Source organism: Bos indicus x Bos taurus, chromosome 10 (genome assembly GCF_003369695.1).
Source record: "Bos indicus x Bos taurus breed Angus x Brahman F1 hybrid chromosome 10, Bos_hybrid_MaternalHap_v2.0, whole genome shotgun sequence".
NCBI lineage: Eukaryota > Metazoa > Chordata > Mammalia > Artiodactyla > Bovidae > Bos > Bos indicus x Bos taurus.
In genome coordinates this window covers 22,987,428-23,012,705 of record NC_040085.1, presented here as the reverse complement: position 1 = coordinate 23,012,705, position 25,278 = coordinate 22,987,428, and the positions used below count along the sequence as shown (strand labels likewise).

The following is a 25,278-nucleotide window of genomic DNA, read 5'->3' as shown; positions in this document are numbered from 1 at the left end:
TTCTTTGTAGGTTTTTTTTTTAGCTTTATTATGGAAAATTTTAAACATACAGAAGTAGAGAAAATAGTATAAGAAATCTCATGAACCCATTGCCTATCTTCCAGCTATTTTTAACTCATGGCCAATATTGTTTGTGCTTCCTTTCCATGTCTCCTTGCCACTTATTATTAGGATATACTCAGGCATTATATCAGAGAAGGAAATGGCAACCAACTCCAGTACTCTTGCCTAGAGAATTCCGTGGACAGAGCAGCCTGGTGAGCTGCTGTACATGGGATCGCCCAGAGTCAGACACGATTGAAGCGACTTAGCATGCATGCATGCATGCATCGGAGAAGGAAATGGCAACCCACTCCAGTATTCTTGCCTGGAGAATCCTAGGGACAGGGGAGCCTGGTGGGCTGCCGTCTATGGGGTCGCACAGAGTCGGACACAACTGAAGCAACTTGGCAGCAGCAGCAGGAGCAGTGGGTGTATGTTAATCCCAATCTCCTAATTTTCCCTTCCCCTCTTTCCTCTTTGGTAACTGTAAGTTTGTTTTCTAAGTTTGTGAGTCTGTTTCTGCTTTGTAAATAAGTTCATTTGTATCATTTAGGGAGGGATTCCACATATAAGTGATAGCATGTGATGTTTATTTTTTTCTGTCTGACTTCACCTAATAAGATAATTTCTAGGTCCATCCATATTGCTGCAAATGGCAAGATTTCATTCTTTTATGGCTAATATTCCATTCTGTGTGTATATATACACACACACAGACACCCACAAATATCTATATCTATGTATGTATACACATGCCATATCTTCTATATCCATTCCTCTGTCGGTGGACATTTAAGTTGCTTCCATGTCTTGGCTATTGTAACAGTGCCGTAGTGAACTAGGGGCGCATGTATAGTTTCAAATATAGTTTTCTCTGGACACCTCATGCGAAGAGCTGCCTCATTGGAAAAGACTCTGATGCTGGGAGGGATTGGGGGCAAGACGAGAAGGGGACTACAGAGGATGAGATGGCTGGATGGCATCACTGACTCGATGGATGTGAGTCTCAGTGAACTCTGGGAGTTGGTGATGGACAGGGAGGCCTGGCATGCTGTGATGCATGGGGTCGCAAAGAGTTGGACACAACTGAGCGACTGAACTGAACTAAACTGGATATATGCTCAGGAGTGGGATTGCAGAGTCATATGATAATTCTATTTTTAGTTTTTTAAGGACCCTTCCTACTGTTCTGTATGGTGGCTGCACCAATTTACATCCCCACCTTTTCCAAATTAGGTTCAGAGCAATGTTAGATCCACAGACTTACCTTTCCCTGTCGTGACTATTATCAACCCTTGCTCCCTCTTATACATCAAACATCATGATTGCTATAGTAGTCTAGCTTTTTGTGCTCACTCTTTACCCCGGCTGATGTGTCTGAAGAAGAAAGAAACCAAAGGGGTATGTGTATGCTCCTGGGTATGGTCACTCACTTGCTTTGGGGGAGAATATTCAAAATATCAAGTTATGTACAATTTTATTGGGGAAAAAAAAAGCAAACCTTCCTGTGGGGCCTGAAATTGCCTGGTACCAACTCGATCATTATTTTTCTACCCTGTGAGGATCGGAAATTTAAATAAATTGACCATTATTTCTTGGAGACGATGTTACGGGTCACTGCATTCTTCCATGTCGGCTAGCAGCCTAGTCTACCTGACAGAGTGAACTGCACCTGGGAACCCTAGGGCCTGCAGATCTCCCTAATCAGCTCAGGGAAGGCTTTCCCCCTTTGCCTTCTTCTCTGCAAGTTCCAAAAGGACCAAGCCATGGGGGAGGCTGCGGCAACTGTATCACCAGACTTCAAATTCAGTCTTCTTGGCAGTCGGAAAAGTTATCAAGAGAAAACAGGACACTTTTTCCAGGTCCCTGCCTGCAGGCTGTGGGTTGCTTCTTTTGTTTGTCAGCCTTTAACATAAGCCCTTAATCCCAGACGAGTCTGAGGAATGATTGCACAATTCCTGCAAAGGAATAAACCTCTAGTCTTTTTCTCGGGGCTGAGTACCTACCTTGTGGGGCTTCCCAGATGGCTGAGTGGTAAAAAGAACCCACCTGCCAACACAGAAGACTCAGGAGATGCAGGTTTAATCCCTGGGTCGGAAAGATCCCCTGGAGAAGGAAATGGCAACCCACTCCAGTATTCCTGCCTGGATAATCCCATGGACAGAGGAGCCTGACAGGCTACAGTCTGTGGGGTCGCAGAGAGTCAGACAAGACAGAGCGGCTGAGCACATACTCATGTACCTTGTACCAGGCTCTGTTGTACACACTGGAGATTTAGTGGTGCCAAAACAGTATCCATGGAGGTTACGTTCTAATGAGGAGGGAATAGATAAGAAACAAACAAGTACATGTTCTTAGGTGGTAAGTGCTAGTGGGGAAGGAAGGCAGATGAAGCAAGATGGAAAGTGTGGAGTGGGAATAGGGGTTTAATTTTATAGAGGGAGGGCCTCTCTGATAAACTGACACTGAGCAGACACCTAAGGGAAGTGAGGAAGGAGCCCTGCGGGGAACTGGAGAGGAGCATCCTTAGCAAAGAAAGAGCCAAGGCAAAGGGTGGGAGGGCAGAGCGTGCTTCAAAAATCTAAGCTCCTAGAACCAGGCCAGTACAGCTGAGACTAAGCAAGCAAAAGAAGAGAGATCACAGGCAAGTGGGGCTGGTTTTAGGACCACAGTAAGAATCCTGAGTAAGACAGAAGGCCACTGAAGAGTTTTGAGTAGTGGGGAGATAGGATCTCAGTAAAAACCTTCCTCTAGCTAGTGTGTAGGGAAGAGAGATGAGGGGGAAATAAGTTCAGAGGTGCTTGCAGTAATCATGTCAAGAGGTGATGGTGTGACCAGGTGGTGTGGTGAGGAGGATGCAAGCTGGTCCAGTCACATAGATTTTGAAGATAGATTTGGTAGGATTTGTTGCTGGTGTGGAAGTGAGGTGAGAAAAAAATGAATTAATTCAAGATTTTTCTTTTGCCTGAGTACCTGAAGGATGGAGTTGCCATGTCCTGAGATAGACCATCAGGAGGAACACACAAGGGACATGATTATGAGTTGAACCTGTTAAGCAATTGGAGATAAAAGAAGTTTAAGCAGGTTATACAAATTTGAGAGTCATTAGTATTAATGACTGGAGCTTCCTTGGCAGCTTCAGTGATAAAGAACCTGCCTGCCAATGCAATAGACCAGGGTTTGATCCCTGGGTCAGGAGGATCCCCTGGAGAAGGAAATGGCAACCCACTCTAGTATTTCTTGCCTGGAAAATCCCATGCACAGAGGAGCCTGGCAGGCTACATACAGTCTATGGGCTTGCATAGTGTTTAGACACAACTTAGTGACTAAACAAGAACAATATTAATGACTACACATGATTTTTAAAGCCATGAAACCAAATGATATCACCAGGGAGGAGAGTTCAGGTAAGGAAAAGAACTCTGAAGAATAATGTGGGGGCACAGCTCCCGCATTACAGAGGAGAAGATGAGGCGTGGTCAGCCAAGGAACCTGAGAAGGAGATGCTCTCGAATAGGAGCAACATGCAAGAGAAAGTCTACCCTATGAGCCGAATGATGACTGTATTTTACAAAGGAAGGAATTATCAACTCTATCAATTTTGTCTCTTGGATCCTGGCATTTCCATTTTATTGCACTGTGCAACAAGCAATGAGTAGTAAGGAATCAGAGATAGTAGCTTAATAATTTTTGAAATGGGATTAAGAATATCTGTAGGTCTCATTGAGCCATTGTAGAAGTGAACAGAATATTACAGAGCCTTATATAACATTCCAACTGTTTCCATGTTGACATTCTAGACTCTACAAGGAAGGAAATGCAGAAATATCTTCATGATGCAATTTTTATATGTAAGTATTTTGTTAATATTACTAATTTTCAATATATATGGTTCTTTCATTAGATTCACAAATATGTGCTTTTCTACTCAGTGCCAGCCACTATGCCAGACACTGAGGATTCACAGGGAAATGAGAGGTTCCTGCCCCTGAGGAGCTTAGAATCTGAGGAAGCAAATAGTTAAAATGATTGATACCTAGGGCACAGTAGACCACCAGTGCTGTTAATCCTTATGAAACAGTCTGTAGATGGTCCTGTCATCCCAATAACCCACTTATTTTTCATTTAAGAGATGCTTTTGGGTAAAGCCTTGGAATAAGCTCTCTCACCCATGTCGGTATATATATTTAGCAGGTAGCTCTAACTGTATCAGTTCCCAAAATAGTGCCTGCTGTTCAAGAAGAGTGGCGAGGCCACATATTCCTTTTTAAAGCAATAAATGGTTATGGATTGTCCTCTGCAGTCCTGTCTGCACTTAAAGGTAGGCCATGAAATCTGCTGGACTGCGCTCTGTCCCACATGCCCCTGCTCACGAGCTGCTCAGCACCGGTGATGTGCACAGCTAACTATAGGGCTGTCGTCAACTGCCTAATGCTCGACCTTAAATAGGGCTCTCAGCCATTTTGTTTTGTCCCAAAGAGTCCTCTACAAATGACCCAGAGAGAAGAGAGGGAGCCAGGGTGCCCCCATCCATCAACTCCAAGATGGCAAACACAGACCTTCTCTGGCCCGGGTGCTGGGAGTCGGGGTATAAGAAAGAAGCAGCAGGAATAGAACAGGCAAGCTCCATTCATTTTCAAGTTCAAAGTTCTCTAGCGGGGTATGGGAAGAACGTTGTCAGAGGCAACCTGTGATAATAGGACATCTCAGCCAAGAGAGCCAAAGGCTGTATATTCTTGTTCAGGGACAATCACTCAGCACCACCCAGGCTGGAGCTATGACAGGAATAGCCAGCGCTTGTGAACCACATGGCTTGGGGGGATGCTGATATACGATATACCTTGGATTTTAATCATCCCCCCACCCACCCTGCACTGCTACAAGTTTAGGGATGATGTTCACTCCTTCCATTGTTATAGTCATGGGACACTGAGAAATTTGATTTTATTTGATTTTAAGGTCTCTGGCTGTTCTCTCTGGCATCATGCTCTCTGATTTGGTTACTTTTTGAAGTTGGATCACCATGTGAGAGGGCCAGGATATATTTATTTTTATCAACACCATCACTATGGGCCTTAGAATCAGGAAGACGTATTTCAAATCTATTGCTAAGGTCACTTTCTTGGAGTCAAGAGCTGTTTTGGCATCATAATCAGGAGGACAGGCTCCTGATTCATGTAATCCCAGGTTCAAGGTTGGAAACTGTTACTTACATGTGGTGTGATGCTAGGCAAGTTAATTAAGCTCTCTATGCTTCAGCCTCTTTATCTATGAATAGAGAGAATATTAGGGAAGTTGTAAGGACTAAACTGAGGTGCTGGAACATGGTGTCACATAGTGACTGTTCATTAAATGTTTATTCATTAAAATTAGCTAAATCCTCAGAGCTTTGGTTTCCTCATTCTTAGAATGGTTGTGTTGTTATGAGTGTTACATCATCTAGGAGGGGAGGCTAGATTTCAGCAGAGTGTCTGGTATAGAATGAATGGTTATTATTATCAGCAATAATAATTAAGCAACAGAAACTAAGAAATTTCGAAATGGGCTCCAAAGCCTCATTATGGCTTCTTCCCCATTCCTTCTTTATGTCAATATCTATTCTCTTTTTATAACTTTACTCAGTTCTGACTCATCAGTGAAGCAGTGACCCCTTCTACAAAAACTATTGTTCCATGAGAGTAATCTCTTCTTTTAATCAGATTTTGAATTCCAATCAGCCAACATGATTTTACCAAATACATTACATTCCCAGCTTGGATGGGGAAGCTGTTTTCTGCTCTAACAGAGTTTGTAATTAACTGGGGTTGCAAGGTGGAAACACGCCCACTTAATAAGTTATAATTGGGTGCATGATGTGTTTAAGGCACCATGCTTGTGAGTATCCCAATAGGTGTAAAGGTGAACCAGATGGGGACCCTGCCTTCAAGGGGTAAATGGCCAACTGAGAGAAGTTGGGAAAGAGAATGTGGATACAGTCTGTCCAGACTGGATACCAGGCTCCACCCCTTGCCACCCGGAGACCTTAGGCAAGTTACTTAACTGCTCTGCACAGGGGCTTCTCATCTGTCACATGGAGATTACAATAGTACCTACATCACAGCATTGACATGAAGTTTAAATGGGTTATTGTCCATAAAACACAGTGCCTGTTACACAGTCAGAGATCAGCAAATGTGAGCCATTTCCAAATACATAACTGGGGATACGGCATATTGTGAATAATCATTATGCAAGAGGACAGTAATAATTGCTATGGAAGTTTGGCAGGAGAGGCATAGTGGCCTGGACTTCGTAAAGAATATGATATTTAAGCTGAGCTTGGGAGGCCAGCGAATCTGTGATCACAGAAAAATGGCAAATCAAGGCACAGAGGTAGAGATGGCAAAGACATCTGTAGGGAAGAAGTTGGAACGTGGAGGTCCTTATATATTGGTTTAAGAAATTTATATTTGTTTTGTGGACAGTGTAGAGTCATTGTGGATTTTCAGCAGGAAAATGATGAAGTCAGGGCTGTGCCTCCAGTAAAAGACCAAAGGAAGACTGCTTTGGGTATTGTTATAGCCTTGTTCTGAGCTCTAGAGCTCCAGTGTCTGCTTCCTCTGGTCCATATGTTGCAGAAGAGGGGAGAGAGAAGACTCAGATAGGAGGTGATGGTGTTTGAGCCTGGGCTGCAGAGGGGTTGGATATGTCATTGACAAATACAGGAATCATAATAAAAAGATGAATACATGGAAAAGGAAGCCTTTTGATGCAATGGAACATATTGGTTTGAGATGTTGAGAAGTCCATGGATCAATAGGTGGAGATTTGGAACTATAGAATGCCATCAGGTTGGAGGTGTGTGTGAGTGTGTGTGTGCTAAGTTGCTTCAATCGTGTCTGACTCTTTACAACCCTATGGACTGTAGCCCACCAGGCTCCACTGTCCATGGGATTCTGCAGGCAAGGATACTGGAGTGGGTTGCTATGCCCTTGTCCAGGGGATCTTCCCAACCCAGGGATCAAACCCTCATCTCTTATGTCTCCTGCATTGGCAAGCAGGTTCTTTACCACTAGCCCTACTGGAAGTACAGATGGCATAATGACTCTCGGAATAAACCTGGAAGCCTGAAGAATGAGTGAGATTTCTAGGGGAAAATGACAAAGACCCATCCTTGGGTGATCCCTATATTTAGGGGTGGCAGGAGAAAGAGAACATGGGAAGGATCCATCGGAAAGGGAGGAGAACTAGGAGAATATGGAGTTGAATGAAGGAAGGAGGGATTTCAAGAGTTGAACAAAGGAAGGAGGGATTTCAAGGAGGAGCATTCCATGAACTCTGAGCAAGACTTATTTGGGAGATGGTAGGCAATAGGAATGAAGGAAGATAAGACGAGAGGTGGAGGGGAGAACTCAGTGGTGGAGACATTTTCAAAGCCAGGCAGAGACCTTTTGACTTATTTGGTAAAAGAAGGAAAACCTTCTGCGGTCTTATGCAGATAATTTCTTGGGGTCCCAGGAAATTCATAATGCCCACCCAAGGACAGAGGCTGGGTCTGAAAGGTCTTGCTGTTTCTGATTATTATGCCCTCCAGACTAGTGCTTTCTTCCCTTTAGTTTGCCTCTCTCTCTATTATAGATGGAAGCTATTATTATTTGATATTGACTGAGTTAAGTCTGCTATAAGTCCTATGAAAAAGGAAAAAATTTATGATTGTGTTTCAGTGAAGCAAGGTTCAAACAAGTTGAGAATGTTACCAAAAATAACCCTCATAAATTTATTTATTGTTTGTTTTGATTTTTATTGGAGTATGGTTGCTTTATACTGCTGTGTCAGTTTCTGCAGTACAGCAACATGAATCAGCTGTACTGATTCATATATATTCATGTACACATATATCCCCTCTGAACGGAATTTCCTTCCCATTTAGGTCACTGCAGAGCATCAAGTAGAGTTCTCTATGCCATATAGTTAGGTTCTCATTAGGTGTCTATTTTGTACATAGTATCAAAGTATGTGTATATGTCAATCCTGATCTCCTAATTCATCCCACTCCCCTTTTCCCCCTTGGTATCCACATGTTTGTTCCCTGTGTCTTGATTTCTACTTTGTAAATCATCTATACCATTTTTCTAGATTCTACTTATATGATTTAGTACACAATATTTTTAAAACTCCCCAAACTTCAAAGTTGTGGTGTTTTATCTTTCCAAAAAATCAATCATTTTCCTTGCTCAGGTGGAGAAAATAATGACGATGGCAGTGTGCTCTCTTGGAACTGGCCAATTTGCTGAAGGGGAAAGCAAGAATAGTGCAATGAGAAAGCAAGCAAGAGAGAAGAATGCATCTGTAGAGTAAAAGTCCAGTTTGGGATTTTAGAACTGGATTCATTCTAGGTCATGACAAGGAAGTTTCATTAGAGTGTGTTACCAAAACAGAGGGGCAATCATTAGGTCAAGGTATTCATTTCGAATTTGGAAAACTCAGCAGTGGCCACAGGACTGGAAAAGGTCAGTTTTCATTCCAATCCCTAAGAAAGGCAATGCCAAAGAATGCTCAAACTACTGCACAATTGCACTCATCTCACACGCTAGTAAAGTAATGCTCAAAATTCTCCAAGCCAGGCTTCAGCAATATGTGAACCATGAACTTCCAGATGTTCAAGCTGGTTTTAGAAAAGGCAGAGGAACCAGAGATCAAATTGCCAACATCCACTGGATCATCAAAAAACGCAAGAGAGTTCCAGAAAAACATCTATTTCTGTTTTATTGACTATGCCAAAGCCTTTGACTGTGTGGATCACAATAAACTGGAAAATTCTGAAAGAGATGGGAATATCAGACCACCTGACCTGCCTCTTGAGAAACCTATATGCAGGTCAGGAAGCAACAGTTAGAACTGGACATGGAACAACAGACTGGTACCAAATAGGAAAAGGAGTTCGTCAAGGCTGTATATTGCCACCCTGCTTATTTAACTTCCATGCAGAGTACATCCTGAGAAACGCTGGGCTGGAAGAAGCACGAGCTGGAATTAATATTGCTGGGAAAATATCAATAACCTCAGATATGCAGATGACACCACCCTTATGGCAGAAAGTGAAGAGGAACTAAAAAGCCTCTTGATGAAAGTAAAAGAGGAGAGTGAAAAAGTTGGCTTAAAGCTCAACTTTCAGAAAACAAAGATCATGGCATCTGGTCCCATCACTTCACGGCAAATAGAAGGGGAAACAGTGGAAACAGTGGCAGGCTTTATTTTTTGGGACTCCAAAATCACTGCAGATGGTGACTGCAGCCATGAAATTAAAAGACTCTTACTCCTTGGAAGAAAAGTTATGACCATCCTAGACAGCATATTCGGAGAAGGCAATGGCACCCCACTCCAGTACTCTTGCCTGGAAAATCCCGTGGACGGAGGACCCTGGAAGGCTGCAGTCCATGGGGTCACTGAGGGTCGGACACCACTGAGTGACTTCACTTTCACTTTTCACTTTCATGCATTGGAGAAGGAAATGGCAAACCACTCCAGTGTTCTTGCCTGGAGAATCCCAGGGACGGGGGAGCCTGGTGGGCTGCCGTCTATGGGGTCGCACAGAGTCGGACATGACTGAAGCGACTTAGTAGTAGTAGTAGTAGACAGCATATTAAAAGGCAGAGATATTACTTTGCCAACAAAGGTCTGTCTAGTCAAGGCTATGGTTTTCCCAGTAGTCATGCATGGATGTGAGAGTTGGACTATAAAGAAAGCTGAGCATCGAAGAATTGATGCTCTTGAGCTATGGTGTTGGAGAAGACTCTTAAAAGTCCCTTGGACTGCAAGGAGATCCAACCATTCCATGTTAAAGGAGATCAGTCCTGAATGTTCACTGGAAGGACCAATGTTGAAGCTGAAACTCCAATCCTTTGGCCACCTGATGCGACCTGACTCATTTGAAAAGACCCTGATGCTGGGAAAGATTGAAGGCAGGAGGAGAAGGGGATGACAGAGGGTGAGATGGTTCGATGGCATCACCAACTCAATGGACATGAGTTTGAGTAAACTCCGGGAGTTGGTGATGGATATGGAGGCCTGGGATGCTGCAGTCCATGGGGTTGCAAGGAGTTGGACACGACTGAGCAACTGAACTGAACTGATTCATTTTGAATAGATTGTCCACAAGAACCTTGAAATTACTTGAGATGATGATTAAAGCAGAGTGGAGAAAGGCTGTGGGCTGGCCTGTCAGATGTCAGCTCCATTATTACAATATTAACATATCACCTCTTACAAAACCTGGTGTACTTCATGATACCCTGGAAGAATTCTTTGCCCTTGGAAGGCACTCAATAAATGTGAGTTGAATTCACACAAAAATGTTTATCAAATTCCCCAATTGTCATTAAGAGTCAGATAAAGGATGGGAGAAGTAACTAGTCTGTTGATAGATTGCCAAAGAAGATGTGGAGATTGGCTATCATGTGTCTCAAAATAGAAGATTTTGGGCACCTGAGTTGAAGAGTAATCATCTGAGTTGGCAGTGAGGATTGTGAGGGGAGCTAGAGTTTCTGGAAGAAAAGATAGCAAAAGTGGGAGAATTTGCAGCCTTCAGTTAACGGGGCTTCCTCGGAAATAGCATTATCTGGAAATTCCCAGATTTGCTTTAAAGCAAAGGGATAAAGGAAGAGAGATAACAAGAGGGGAGAAAGCATACATCAGTATAGGGATGAGTAAACTAAATAGAGTTGGTAATGGCCTAGAAGGGGTTGTGTTCTGTGTTCCACTAGGGAGTGAGAGAATTAATGAAATGAGTTAAATTAACTCATCTCATGATTCCAAATGGTGCAAAGATTTCCGCGTCAAGCACTCTTTGTCTCCAGATGTCTGTCTGTTGAAGGTTTGTGGTGCTAATAGCTGCTGTCTGGAGGGAAGGCAGGTACAGGCTGCCATGCCAGGTGGTGTCTACAGCCAGGTCAGTCCAAGCTGTACAGTTCCAGACAGCAGGTGGAAAAAAGTGAACATGTTTGGAGAAGGGTAAGTTGGTCCAGAGCCGCACAGTCACGTGTATCCCCCAGAGTGCTGACTTGGACAGTGCCTGCATGTGAATGCTCTTCAGGAAGTGGTTACTGAGCCAGGGTAATTCCTTTATTTCGTGAGTTGATTGGTAGCCTAGGTTATGAGGATGTGAATTACAGCACAGGTCAATTTCAGAAGACAAATAGATCCCTGAGGCAGCTAGTGCAAGATGGTTTGGGCACTTGAGGGTGGAAAGAACATGGGAAAGGTGATTATGGAAAGAGATTCTCTAAGACACATATTATAAAGAAACCTTTGTTGACTTTCCCTTTGTGAGAAATCTGGTCCATAGATCCAGTTCTGTGATTTCCAAATGCCTGTTCCCACTGGTGAATGGTACGTGGGTAGGAGATACTTAAAGTATTTCTCAACAGGGGGTCTTCTTGACATTTTGGATGGAAAAATTTTGTGTTTTGAGGACTGCCTCTTGCAGTACAAACCATTGAACTGCCACGCCCATTTCGTGGCACCTTTCTGAAGTTTTGACAACTCAGAATCCTCCCCCATTCCCTGTGCCCCCCAGGGGGATGGTATTGGGTCTGGGATCTGGAGCATACTCTGCCTGGGGAAAAACTTCATTTTTTTCAGAGATCCCCCTGAGCCCACATTTCGAGAGAAGTGATATTCTGGAGTTTTCTTCTGTCTCAACTCAAATGAAGACTGAATTCTGAAGCAGAGGCTTGAATTTATTACTGACTCAATTTAGTGATGAACAGTGACATTTCAGGGCTAGTGAAAGGATGGAGCCCTTTTTATTCCCTCAATGTTCACCTCATATGTCTGTGATTTGTGACGTCTCAAATTTCCCTGTCGCCGCTGGCCAATCCCTGGGCATTGCAGACCTCTTTGTGGGGGTTGGTCCTACTGAATCTCTTCATGCTCCCACCACATAGAGGATTTCATTTTTCCATGTGACTAGATGTGTTGTAGGCACCGTGGAGGAAAAAGCATGTCTATTTAGTGTGCCTTTCCAGTACTGTAGGATAGGATTGACACTAAGACAAGCGGATCTGGAACTGAGACGGGAAACAGGAGAGCAAGTGCTGAGAAGAAGCACTTCCACCTGGGGCGCCTCTGGTTCCCCCTTAAATTCAACTATGCCTGGAAGTCGTCTTTGATGTTTGAAACCCGAGGTCGGGTGGCGGTGGAGAGAGAGCATGTGGACTGACAGGTTGGAGGAGCAAGGATGGAGGGATGGGTAAGGAAGAGGTTTGCCGCTCATCGTCAGGCAGGGTTGTGCAGGGGGTGATCATGTTCCTGTAAATGGAGGTCAGCCTCATTTCTGGACCATCAAGCAGAGGAATGCCACTCAAACAAGGTGTCTGCAATTGGAGGAGGGCTGCTTTTGAGGCTGCCGCCTAGGAGGAAAGTCCTCTCCTTGGCTTTTCTTTTTGACCACTCGTCCTTCCAGCCTGGATCCTCAAGGCTTCTCTCAGTCTTCCTTTCCTTTTAATCTTCCTTAGATGCATATCTAAAATGCATCTCCTTTCCCATGTAGATTATTACCGAGTATTGAGTAGAGTTCCCTGTGTTATATATGCTTGTGTTTATCTGAATCACTTTGCTGTACACCTGAAACACACCACATTCTCAGTCAGCTATAACTCAATATAAAAGAGAATTTAAAATTAAAGGCATCTGCTGGTATCCTCCACAGCCTCCTCTGTCATCTCCGAATGCGTTTCACTGCATACATCCCTCTCCTCCAACAAAGTATGTCTCTTTCCAGCCTGTCATAGAATGGACCTTCCCTCCACGGATCCTGCCTCCCTCTGATCTCTGCTGCCATCTCAGTTTCCCTCATTGTTTAATTGTTTATTTGGAGAAATTGCTTAGGTTTAGTTTAAGGTTCCCTCAAGGGTTGAAATCCTCTGCTTACCTGGATGGTGTGCAGTTTGTACGTTTCAGAAGGGAGGCTCACGCTGTGAACTTAAGTAGTACCTCTCTTCCAAGTCCTTGCTACCCCACTCCCCAGAGATGAGTAGAATCCTGACTCAGGGGAGGAGCTCAGGTATGCCATGCGAGGAACAAACTCTCCTTTATCTAATATTCAAAGGCATGTGCCCCTCAGCAGACCTGATGAAGATGCAGCAGGGTGCCTTAGGGGCTTGGCTCTGTGTTGGGAGGTAGTCCCTTGCTCCTCACATGGGTCTCTGTTCCCCTGGCAGGAAGATGAAGTGGTCCTCCAGTGCATCGCCAACGTTCACAAGGAGCAGAGGAAGTTCTGCCTGGCAGCCGAGGGACTTGGGAATCGCCTGTGCTTCTTGGAACCCACTTCAGAAGCCAAGGTGAGATTAACCGTCTGCTCTGCACCTTCCCTCTTGGCCTCCCAAGCAGTCGTCTGGGAATGGGACTGCTGGGAAGTGATGATGAGGGTGAGGAGGGTGGTGAGGAAGAAATTCGAAAGACATACTTATTTTTGAAATGGGAAGCAGATCCCATAACTCTCCCCAGCCTAGAAAGTTATACAGTGGAAGCCCAGAGGAATGCGAAGAATTAATAGTACCTATCTTTAAGTGTTCAGCAGCACATGGGGGAGATGCCTTGAGGTCACTGTCAGTCTTCAGGGAGAAGATGCTTTTATTATGCCCTGAACACCTTCCTTGTTGTTAATTCCTAGAAATCTAAGTATGTTTTCTTTACTCCCAGCTATCATTTTATTGCCTCAGCGATTCGTGGGTCCTTGGGCCTGTGTCTCACAACAAGCTCATCACTTTCAGTTGCAACTGTGCCAAGGTGGTTGTAACTGCCTGCTGTGACCCAGGGGCAGAAAGGAATGTTTGTCCTGGTCCCCGCCTGTGTGGGGGCATGTAGTGTTCTCTCTCCTCAGTGAAACTTTGCTTCCTCCATTTTCATTTGCTTTCTACTTTTCACAAACTGTATGTCAGGTGGATCTGTGTGCCCGTATTCTCACAGTACTTTGCAGTCCTGGAAAAACCTTTGTATCAGTCAGGGTTTTCTAGAGAAACAGAAGCAATAGGATCTCTTCCTTTTTCTGGACAGGTGGATGGATGGATACAGATTTATTTTAAGGAATTGACTTATGCAGTTTTGAGGGCTGGGAAATCTGAAATCCATAGGTCAGATCAACTAGAAACTCAAGAGTTGAATCTGTCTTAAGGCAGACATTTTTTTCCTCCAAGAAACCTCAGGTTTTATTCATAAGGCCTTTGAATGATTGGAGAAAGCCCACCCACATTATCAAGGGTAATAATCCCTTTTAAAGCCAACTGATTGTAGATGTTAATTATATGTACAAAGTATCTTCACATCAAAATCTTGATTGGTGTTTGATTAAATAACTGAATGCTATAGTCTAACCAAGTTGGCATACAATTATCCATCACCATACCTCCATGCTCAGTTTTTCCTATAGAATGTTTTAAATCAGAAAATGGTTATACTTTCCAGCAAAGCCGCCTGATTAGTATGTCATTTCTCCATGTTAACATATACAGCACAGACACATGCAGTTTGGCCAAATCCTAGAACATCAAGTGTGCCCCATGGTGGCCACGCCTCCCTGAAGCCCTTCTGCTCTTCATAACTTGCCTCTCTCCCATGTAGGGAGGTCCCTGGTCCACGAGCACAGGCATCTGTCAGTAGCACGAAGGACAGAGTCACATTCAAATAAATGGCAGAGCAAAGAGACAAAGAAGATTTTTATCTTTTAGAGGTCTTAGGTTTTATTTCCCTGAGGTCTTTCCTCATTTACTTTTGCTCTTAGTTAGGTATTTTTCTCTTCATTTCCAGCAGTCTGGGATAATAGGAAAATCATTAGATTATAAGTAAAGAAGTTGATTCTCAGCCATTAGCTCATCACGTGACCATGAGCAAGTCACTCAGTCTTGTTTCCAGGTTTTTCATCTTCCAGATAAGATGCAGTCTGGTGTAATGAAAAGAACATTGGTCTGAATTAGAAACCCATGTACCATTTGCTAGTCATCCATTGAGTAAGGTATAGGACATCGGTTTAGGGCATTGCTCTGGAGCCAGACTCTGAGTCTGAATCCTGTGTTCACCACTCACCAGCTAAGCTAGGGCCTTGAGCAAGGTACCTCACCATTCTGAACTTAGTTTTCTTCATCTGCTTAATGGAAATTTAGTAGTAACAACTTAAGAATGTTGTTATTAAGATTTAAATTAGTTAATATTTGTTTAGCAGTCCATGGGGTCGCACAGAGTCAGACACGACGGAAGCAACTTAGCAGCAGCAGCAAACTCTATTTCAGTTCAATTCAGTCGCTCAGTCGTGTCCAACTCTTTGCAACCCCATGAATCACAGCATGCCAGGCCACCCTGTCCATCACCAACTCCCAGAGTTCACTCAAAATCATGTCCATCATGTCAGTGATGCCATGCAGCCATCTCATCCTCTGTCATCCCCTTTTCCTCCTGCCCCCAATCCCTCCCAGCATCAGAGTCTTTTCTAATGAGTCAACCCTTTGCATGAGGTGGCCAAAGTATTGGAATTTCAGCTTTAGCATCAGTCCTTCCAATGAACACCCAGGACTGATTTCTTTTAGAATGGACTGGTTGGATCTCCTTGCAGTCCAAGGGACTCTTAAAAGTTTTCTCCAGCCCCACAGTTCAAAAGCATCAATTCTTTGGCACTCAGCTTTCTTCACAGTCCAACTCTCACATCCATACATGACCACTGGAAAAACCATAGCCTTGACTAGACGGACCTTTGTTGGCAAAGTAATGTCTCTGCTTTTCAACATGCTATCTAGGTTGGTCATAACTTTCCTTCCAAGGAGTAAGCAGTCTTTCAATTTCATGGCTGCAATCACCATCTGCAGTGGTTTGGGAGCCCCCAAAAATAAAGTCTGACACTGTTTCCACTGTTTCCCCATCTATTTCCCATGAAGTGATGGGACCAGATGCCATGATCTTCGTTTTCTGAACGTTGAGCTTTATGCCAACTTTTTCACTCTCCTTTTTCACTTTCATCAAGAGGCTTTTGAGTTCCTCTTCACTTTCTGCCATAAGGGTGGTGTCATCTGCATATCTGAGGTTATTGATATTTCTCCCGGCAGTCTTGATTCCAGCTTGTGCTTCTTCCAGCCCAGCGTTTCTCATGATGTACTCTGCATACAAGTTAAATAAGCAGGGTGACAATATACAGTCTTGACGTACTCCTTTTCCTATTTGGAACCAGTCTGTTGTTCCATGTCCAGTTCTAACTGTTGTTTCCTGACCTGCATACAGATTTCTCAAGAGGCAGGTCAGGTGGTCTGGTATTCCCATCTCTTTCAGAATTTTCCACAGTTTATTGTGATCCACACAGTCAAAGGCTTTGGCATAGTCAACAAAGCAGAAATAGATGTTTTTCTGGAACTCTCTTGCTTTTTCCATGATCCAGCAGATGTTTAACCATTGGCTATTGTGATTTACTAGTACCTAGGCCAGATTACCTAAAACAAATTAAAGAGAACTATGTATCATAACCTAAGAATTCTTTGCATCCCTCAGGTGTAAAATAATAACCCATACCACTCAGAAGTGCATCAGGGATGAGAAAAACCCTTGCTAACACCCACTTGACTGACTGTTCTTATTTTGGTTTTTCATTTTAAATTTAAAACAAGATAACACAACTGAAGAAGTTTTGTAAGACATGTGTCATCTATGACTGTATTCCCTGTCCCAACTATTTTCATTTTTGTTTTTCACTCTGGCCTTTGTCCACATGTACCCATATATTTTCAAAGTCACACTCATCCTGGATATTCAGACCTTCTGCCTTTTTTCTTTCACATTTCATCCAGTTCCATATTGCTATGTAATCTTCATGGTTATTAAAGAAAAATTCATGTACGTGGTTTTTGTTGGTTTACTCTTGCTTCCTGAATTATTTTTCAGGAGAAGAATTAATGGCAACAGAGTATAAACAACATTAAATTGGTTTTCCAAAAGGATAAACCAGTTGTTAGAGTTGGCACCCATGCTATCATTGCATGAGTGTGTGTCTCTTCTGTATGTAGTACGAAGAAAGTGCACCATGAGGGCTTCTCACAGAAAAACAGGATAAGTTCGTGGAAAGGATAGATAGGTCTTCAGAATTTCCTGTCACCACTCCTGGGAGCAGCCTGCTAGATTAACCCATTTTATGTGGCTCCAGGCTTTCCTATAGTCAGCTCCAGCTGTGCACACCCCTCTTCTGTCCTGTTCCCTCCCTTTTCACTAGCTATTTCTCCTAACTCTCTACCATCAGATTTCACAACCAATGGTGCCATTCTTACGCTCTTGGAAACTAATGTTAACCATGCAATAAAATGAGAAGGTGTGTTTTTTCCTGAGCCTGGCAAACTGGGTATAAGGCACAGACCTCAAATGTCACTCTTATCAACTGGCTACAGAGCCAGCTGGTGACCTTGGGCCATCCCAGTCAAGGGTATTTCAACTTAGTTGAGACTCAGAGAGGTAAAATTGAGATGAACTCTAGGGAGAAGAAAGACCTCAGAGAAAGAAGACATGAGATAAGGTACTTAAAAGATATTCTCTGTGTACAAGTCCCGAGAAAAAAGAGGTCATATTGAAGCAGGGAGTAAGAGGGTAGAAATACAGGAAGCAAAAGTTTTAGAATATCAACACCTGCCATAGACCAGGAACTGCTGAGCACTTGGGAGAGTTCTTGTGACTTTGAGTCTTGTTTGTCATGGCCTTTTCTGAAGGCCCCTGAAATTGCAGATATTAATTCACAGAAGCACCCTTATTCAGCTTTTCATTCAAATGAGCACAGTGTGAGGAGTTAAAAGGTATTTTGTTTTGTAGGGAAGATTCAGTGTTGAAACCAGGGAGCAGGCAACATTGAAGGGAAATGTTGCTTCTCTGTTTTTATTAATAGCAGCAAATGCTTATGGATGGTCATTTTGTAAAATTATTTATTTTTAATTGGAGGGTAATTGCCTTAGAAAATTATGTTGGTTTCTGCCAAGCATCAACATGAGTCAACCATAGGTATATGTCCCCTCCATCTTGAACATCTCTCACACCTCCCTCCCCATTCCACCCCTCTAGGTTGTTACAGAGTCCTGGTTTGAGATCCCTGAGTCATACAGCAGATTCCCAGTGGCAATTTATTTTATATATTGACAGTCATTTTTAAGTGGAAAATGTATTTCCAGGAATCAGAAATCGTCTATTTTTCCTCTAGTTCTTAATATTGTGTCTCATCTATGTTGTATCTGCAGTGTCCACCAAGAGGTTGCCTTTGGTTCAACTTAACATCCAGACTCATAAGATGCTGGTAGACCTCAATCTGCTTAGTAGGACAAGAGCCACAGCTTGCCTGCTGGGAAGTGTCAGGCACTTCTGCAGAAATCCTTGCAGCCTCCAGGGTCTGCCTTCTGAATCCCCACCCCAAATGACAGCTCAGGCTCAAAGAGACAAGGTCCACATCAGGCAAGTGTAGAGTCACCATGGCTTAAAAGGCTCTGTACCACAGGAGCTGATGTATCTTGTAACAACTCCACATGCGTAGCTTTTGAAGGACCACCCCTGATACAAGGGTCATCACACTTGGGGAATCACAAATAGAGGGCTTTCTATGAAGTACTGGTGATCTTTCCAATCCAGATGCAGGCTACAAATTAGGGATCATTTTCACCCTAAGCAATGTTCTCTCGTAACATAATTAGCATATCAGTTTTATCAGGTTGTCCCAAGAACAAAACTGGACAATTAACTGAAGGTCAAATTCTCAGGCAAAAAGAGGAGAGTTTCATATGCCTTACCCCACAGGAATCTTCACTGATGGTAGTTATTTACGATTATAAGCCAACACCTTTCCAAATCCTGACTTCTACCTTCCTTAATTGTAGAGCACCAAAAAAGAAGAAAAATATGGGAACTTTTTGTTGAAAATCAGTTGCAACAGACCAAGGTTTGTTTGTTTCACCAATTTTAGTAATGAAACTGATGTTGATGAAGTGAAGCAGTTTACCCTGGTGCCCTTTAAAGTCAGTGTTACATCTGAACTCTTTGGGCTCTCACAGAAAAATGTTCTGCCTTTCTGTCAGGGAACACTGTGTCTTGCTGACCATGGTTTACTTAAAATGGAAAATCCAGTTTCAAATCTAATTTTCAAATTGAACATTTTCCAGGAAAATTTTATTCCTATTGTTTTCACCTCCTCTTTTGAAAACTGGAAAAAAATAGTCTCCTGTGATTTCTGAAAACTTGTATAGGTGCTGAACACCCAGAATTAAACATCTGTGTTTGTGCAAACATCATTATGTCAATGACATAAATTAGAACAGAATTCTTGGCTTAAAAAAAAAAACAAAACCCTTATTTTCTGTTGCTTTTATTATCTTCAGCTCAGAAAGATTTACTGTTTACTCCTAAAAAACTAAGTCTGTGCAAATTTATGGAAACAGACACTCAGCCTGAAGTTGTATACCTTTTTTTGAACTTCTCAATATAATTTTAGTGTGTAGTCTTCTCTATGGGCTTGAGATCTTATAAAAGCCAAACTGTGATAAAACTGTAAAAATCCCATGTCTTTTAATATAGAGATTTAAACATTGAAATTCTGATCTTTTTTTTTAACATTTATCAAGCATTATAGTCTGTGTGTTGTGTACTGTTGTGGGTGCTTACACACTCTCATTTAGTCTTTACAACCTATGAAGCAAAAATTGTTCTCATTGATTAAAAAAAAAAAAAAAGATAAAACAATTTAGACAAAGTTAAGTGACTTCCTGAAGATGGTTCATTCCAAACTCAAATCACTGTCTAATTTCTATAATACTCAGGAATAGAGAGCATTATGATTCTTATTTAATGATAAAGAAGCCATATTTCTTCAAGTGGCTAGATTTTTAAGAATACCCAGGGAGATCTCCATACGCCCTCCCACAACCTTGTCGCATCTGTCCTCTGAACGCCTGACACTCCAAAGTTAGAAATATGTATTTGCTTAAATCAAACAGAATCCATTAAAATGCAAATGCTCTCAGTACATGAAGCAATATTGAAATTTTTATAGCTAACTTTTTTTTATAGATATAAAGATTATCATATTTTTTTCTAGAAAGTATGTTTTTAAAAGAGTGATAAGGCAGATGTATTGTGCCTCTGTATTGGGATATAAGGCACAGAAGCACTGTAAATGGGAGGGGTGTGTCAAAACATCCATTGCATTGATTTATGATGGTTTACCTGTCTTTTCTCCTGCACTCCACCACTCTATGTTAAAGTTGAGGATATGGGTATCATCAACTTTAAAGTTAAAGATTATATGGGTATACCTTAGAGATATTGCACGCTTGGATGCAGACCACCACAATAAAGCAAATATCCCAATAAAGTGAGTCATACAATTTTTTTTTGGTTTTCCAGTGCATATAAAAGTTACATTTACATTGTAATATTGTCTATTAAGTGTACAATAGCATTATGTCCAAAAATGTACATACCTTAATTTAAAAGTATTTTATTGCTAAAAAATGTTAACCATCATTTGAGCCATCACTCAGCTGTAGTAGTAACATCAATGATCACAGCTCACTGTTACAAATATAATAATTTTAAAGAAGTTTGAAATATTGTGGGAAGTATCAAAACATGACACAGAAACACAAAGTGAGCGAATGTGGTTGACAAATGGTGCCAAGAGACTTGCTTGACATAGGGTGGCCACAAGCCTTCAATTTGCAAAAAAAGGAGGGTGTAATATCTGCCCAATTTGGAACATACTGAATTCAAATGCCTGGAAAACATTCAAGAGGAAATTTTGATAGGCATCTGGATATATGGAGCAGAGAGGTTGAAATGGAGATAATATTTAAGAGATATTGGCTTAAGGTTAGAAAATTATGCTTGGAGAAAGTGAGTGGAAAAATTATGGATTAAGAAGGGAAGAGAAGAGGGCTTGAAAGTATAGATATTTAAAGATGAGTAGAAGAAGAGAAACAGAGAATGAGGGGGAGAATCCTAAGAAATCAGAGGTAAAGTAGGCATTTGCAATGTCATAGAAGCCACAGAAACCAAGGGAAGACTGTCAAGGAGTATGGTCCACGTGGTAGAATATCACTTGGAGGCAAAGTAATGTGAGGTTGGGATGTCCATTAGATGTAGTAACATGGAGGCCAATGGCAGTCTTGGTGAGACCTTACTCACCAGGCTGACAAGCACAGAGCCAATTTGCCAATTTAGCAGAGGTGGAGTCCAAGTGGAAAATGAGAAAGACAGCCAGTGCAGAAGTCTCTGAAAGAGAGAGTGATGGCTGGAGAGGGTCGGAGGATGGAAGGATTTTTATAATAGAAGAGACTTAAATGTGCTTAAGACTTAAGCATGTTCCCATGCTGATGGAAAGGTACAAGTCAAGAAAGAGAAAAAAAAGTGATGCAAAAGAGGGAATGGATGATTTAGTGTGCAAATTGCTGATATAGTGGGGAAAGCTGGTATTAAGAACAGAGGTGAGGAACTGGCCTTCAAACAAAAGAAGAGCTCTTATATCATTGAAAAGGAAGAAGGCAAAGATAGGACTAACCCTGTAGGTTTTGTGCAGAAAGTTTTGGAGAGTGAGACAAAACACTTGGCAGGGGTCTCTAACCCCATGCCATGGACTGGAACCAGGCCACACTGTAGGAGGTGAGCAGCTGGCAAGCAAGGGGAGGTTCATCTGTGTTTACAACTGCTCCCATTGCTCACATTACCGTATAATCACAATGCGCAATGTAATAATAATAGAAATAAAGTACACAATAAATGTAATACACTTGAATCATCCTGAAACCATTCCCCCATCCCTGTCCTTGGAATAATTGTCTTCCACGAAACCAGTCCCTGGTACCAAAAAGGTTGGGGACCACTGGCCTTGAGGAGACTAGTGCAATTGCTAAGTAGTGTGAGGGCTCAGCTGGAAGAGCCACTTGAGGTTGGTAACCATAACTTTTCAGTGTTACCAGTTTTCCAAATTGTGTCATCTTGTGCAGCAGCCCACCAGAGGCATGAAGAAAATGGATAGTTTAATTCTGCCAGGGTCAAAGTGTTGCTGGGTAAGTGTGATAAATGTCAAAAGGACAAGAGAGTTTAGGAGACTAGACCATGGTATCTTGGAATTTAAGCTGAATTGGGAAAGAACTGGGAGTGAAAAAAATTAAGGGGTATCAGTAGTGATAAGAGTAATTGAGTGAGCAAGCCAACTGGAATGTGGCTGCATGGTTAGACAATGGGGTGTGTCCCTGAGAGGCTTCAGAGGAGACCAGTTTGGCTGAAACTAGGGCCCAGATGTATGACCATGATAGACGGTGGCTGAACTGCAGTGTAGAATATCATTGATGAAGAGGAAGAAAAGTAGTTGAGAAACTGTAATATATAATAGATTATTAATATAGTCCATTAGTTGCCTAGGACAAATTAGCATAAACTTAAGTGACTTCAAATAGAAATGTATTCCCTTACAGTTATGGAGGCTAGAAGTCTGAAATCAAGGTGTTAACAGAGCTACTCTCCCTCCGAAGCCTCTGTGGGAGGATCCTTCTTGCCTACTCTGGTTTCTGGTAGTCCCGAGTATTCCTTGGCTTGTGACAGCATAACCCCAGTCTCGGTCTCTGTCTTCATATGGCCCTTCTCTCTGTATGTCTCTGACTTCACATGGTGTTTTCTCCTTCTTATGAGGACATCAGTCTTGTTGGATAAGGCCTCACCCTAATGACTTCCTCTTTTTTTTTAATTTAAATTTATTTATTTTAATTGGAGGCTAATTACTTTACAATATTGTATTGGTTTTGCCATACATCAACATGAATCTGGCACGGGTGTACACGTGTTCCCCATCCTGAACCCCCCTCCCACCTTCCTCCTAGTACCACCCTCTGGGTCATCCCAGTGCACCAGCTCCAAGCATCCAGTATCCTGCATCGAACCTGGACTGGCGATTTGCTTCTTATATGATACTATACATATTTCAATGCCATTCTCCAAAATCATCCCACCCTCTCCCTCTCCCAGAATCTAAAAGACTGTTCTATATACATGTGTGTCTCTTTTGCTCTCTCACATACAGGGTTATCGTTACCATCTTTCTAAATTCCATATATATGTGTTAGTATACTGTATTGGTGTTTTTCTTTCTGGCTTCACTCTGTATAATAGGCTCCAGTTTCATCCACCTCATTAGAACTGATTCAAATGTATTCTTTTTAATGGCTGAGTAATACTCCATTGTGTATATGTACCACAGCTTTCTTATCCATTCATCTGCTGAGGGACATCTAGGTTGCTTCTATGTCCTGGCTATTATAAACAGTGCTGTGATGAACATTGGGGTACATGTGTCTCTATCAGTTCTGGTTTCCTTGGTGTGTATGCCCAGCAGTGGGATTGCTGGATCATAAGGCAGTTCTATTTCCAGTTTTTTAAGGAATCTCCACAGTGTTCTCCATAGTGGCTGTACTAGATTTCATTCCCACCAACAGTGTAGGAGGGTTCCCTTTTCTCCACACCCTCTCCAGCATTTATTGCTTGTAGACTTTTGGATAGCAGCCATTCTGACTGGCATGAAATGGTACCTCATTGTGGTTTTGATTTGCATTTCTTTGATAATGAGTGATGTTGAGCATCTTTTCATGTGTTTGTTAGCCATCTGTATGTCTTCTTTGGAGAAATGTCTGTTTAGTTCTTTGCCCCATTTTTTGATTGGATCATTTATTTTTCTGGAATTGAGCTGTAGGAGTTGTTTGTATATTTTTGAGATTAGTTGTTTGTCGGTTGCTTCATTTGCTATTATTTTCTCCCATTCTGAAGGCTGTATTTTCACCTTGCTTATAGTTTCCTTTGTTGTGCAGAAGCTTTTAATTTTAATTAGGTCCTGTTTGTTTATTTTTGCTGTTATTTCCAGCATTCTGGGAGGTGGGTCATAGAGGATTCTGCTGTGGTTTATGTTGGAGAATGTTTTGCCTATGTTCTCCTCTAGGAGTTTTCTGGTCTTACGTTTAGATCTTTAATCCATTTTGAGTTTATTTTTGTGTATGGTGTTAGAAAGTGTTCTAGTTTCATTCTTTTACAAGTGGTTGACCAGTTTTCCAAGCACCACTTGTTAAAGAGATTGTCTTTTCTCCATTGTATATTCTTGCCTCCTTTGTCAAAGATAAGGTGTCCATAGGTGCATGGATTTATCTCTGGGCTTTCTATTTTGTTCCATTGATCTATATTTCTGTCTTTGTGCCAGTACCATACTGTCTTGATGACTGTGGCTTTGTAGTAGAGCCTGAAGTCAGGCAGGTTGATTCCTTCAGTTCCATTCTTCTTCCTCAAGATTGCTTTAGCTATTCGAGGTTTTTTGTATTTCCATACAAATTGTGAAATTATTTGGTCTAGTTCTGTGAAAAATACTGTTGGTAGCTTGATAGGGATTGCATTGAATCTATAGATTGCTTTGTGTAGTATACTCATTTTCACTATATTGATTCTTCCAATCCATGAACATGGTATATTTCTCCATCTATTAGTCCCTTCTTTGATTTATTTCACCAGTGTTTTATAGTTTTCTATATATAGGTCTTTCGGAGAAGGCAATGGCACCCCACTCCAGTACTCTTGCCTGGAAAATCCCATGGATGGAGGAGCCTGGAAGGCTGCAGTCCATGGGGTCGCTGAGGGTCGGACACGGCAGGACGACTTCACTTTCACTTTTCACTTTCCTGCATTGGAGAAGGAAACGGCAACCCACTCCAGTGTTCTTGCCTGGAGAACCCCAGGGATGGGCGAGCCTGGTGGGCTGCCGTCTATGGGGTCGCACAGAGTCGGACACAACTGAAGTGACTTAGCAGCATATGTAGGTCTTTAGTTTCTTTAGGTAGACATATTCCTAAGTATTTTATTTTTTTTCGTTGCAATGGTGAATGGAATTTTTCCTTAATTTCTATTTCTATTTTCTCATTATTAGTGTATAGGAATGCAAGGGATTTCTGTGTGTGGATTTTATATCCTGCAACTTTACTATATTCATTGATTAGCTCTAGTAATTTTCTGGTGGAGTCTTTAGGGTTTTGTATGTAGAGGATCGTGTCATCTGCAAACAGTGAGAGTTTTTTCTTCTTTTCCAATTTGGATTCCTTTTATTTCTTTTTCTTCTCTGATTGATGTGGCCAAAACTTCCAAAACTATGTTGAATAGTAATGGTGAAAGTGGGCACCCTTGTCTTGTTCCTGACTTTAGGGGAAATGCTTTCAGTTTTTCACCATTAAGGAT

At 42.1% G+C, this 25,278-nt stretch overlaps 1 protein-coding gene across 5 annotated transcripts in view; it reads left to right on the top strand.

Moving 5' to 3' along the window:
- RYR3 (ryanodine receptor 3) overlaps nt 1-25,278 on the top strand; it is a 557,802-nt gene that overhangs the window by 170,201 nt on the left and 362,323 nt on the right. For all 5 annotated transcript variants that reach the window (XM_027553458.1, XM_027553456.1, XM_027553457.1 and 2 more), the window contains exon 2: nt 13,242-13,361. In XM_027553458.1, the coding sequence (XP_027409259.1) occupies nt 13,242-13,361 (120 nt within the window). The remainder of the gene's footprint in view (nt 1-13,241; nt 13,362-25,278) is intronic.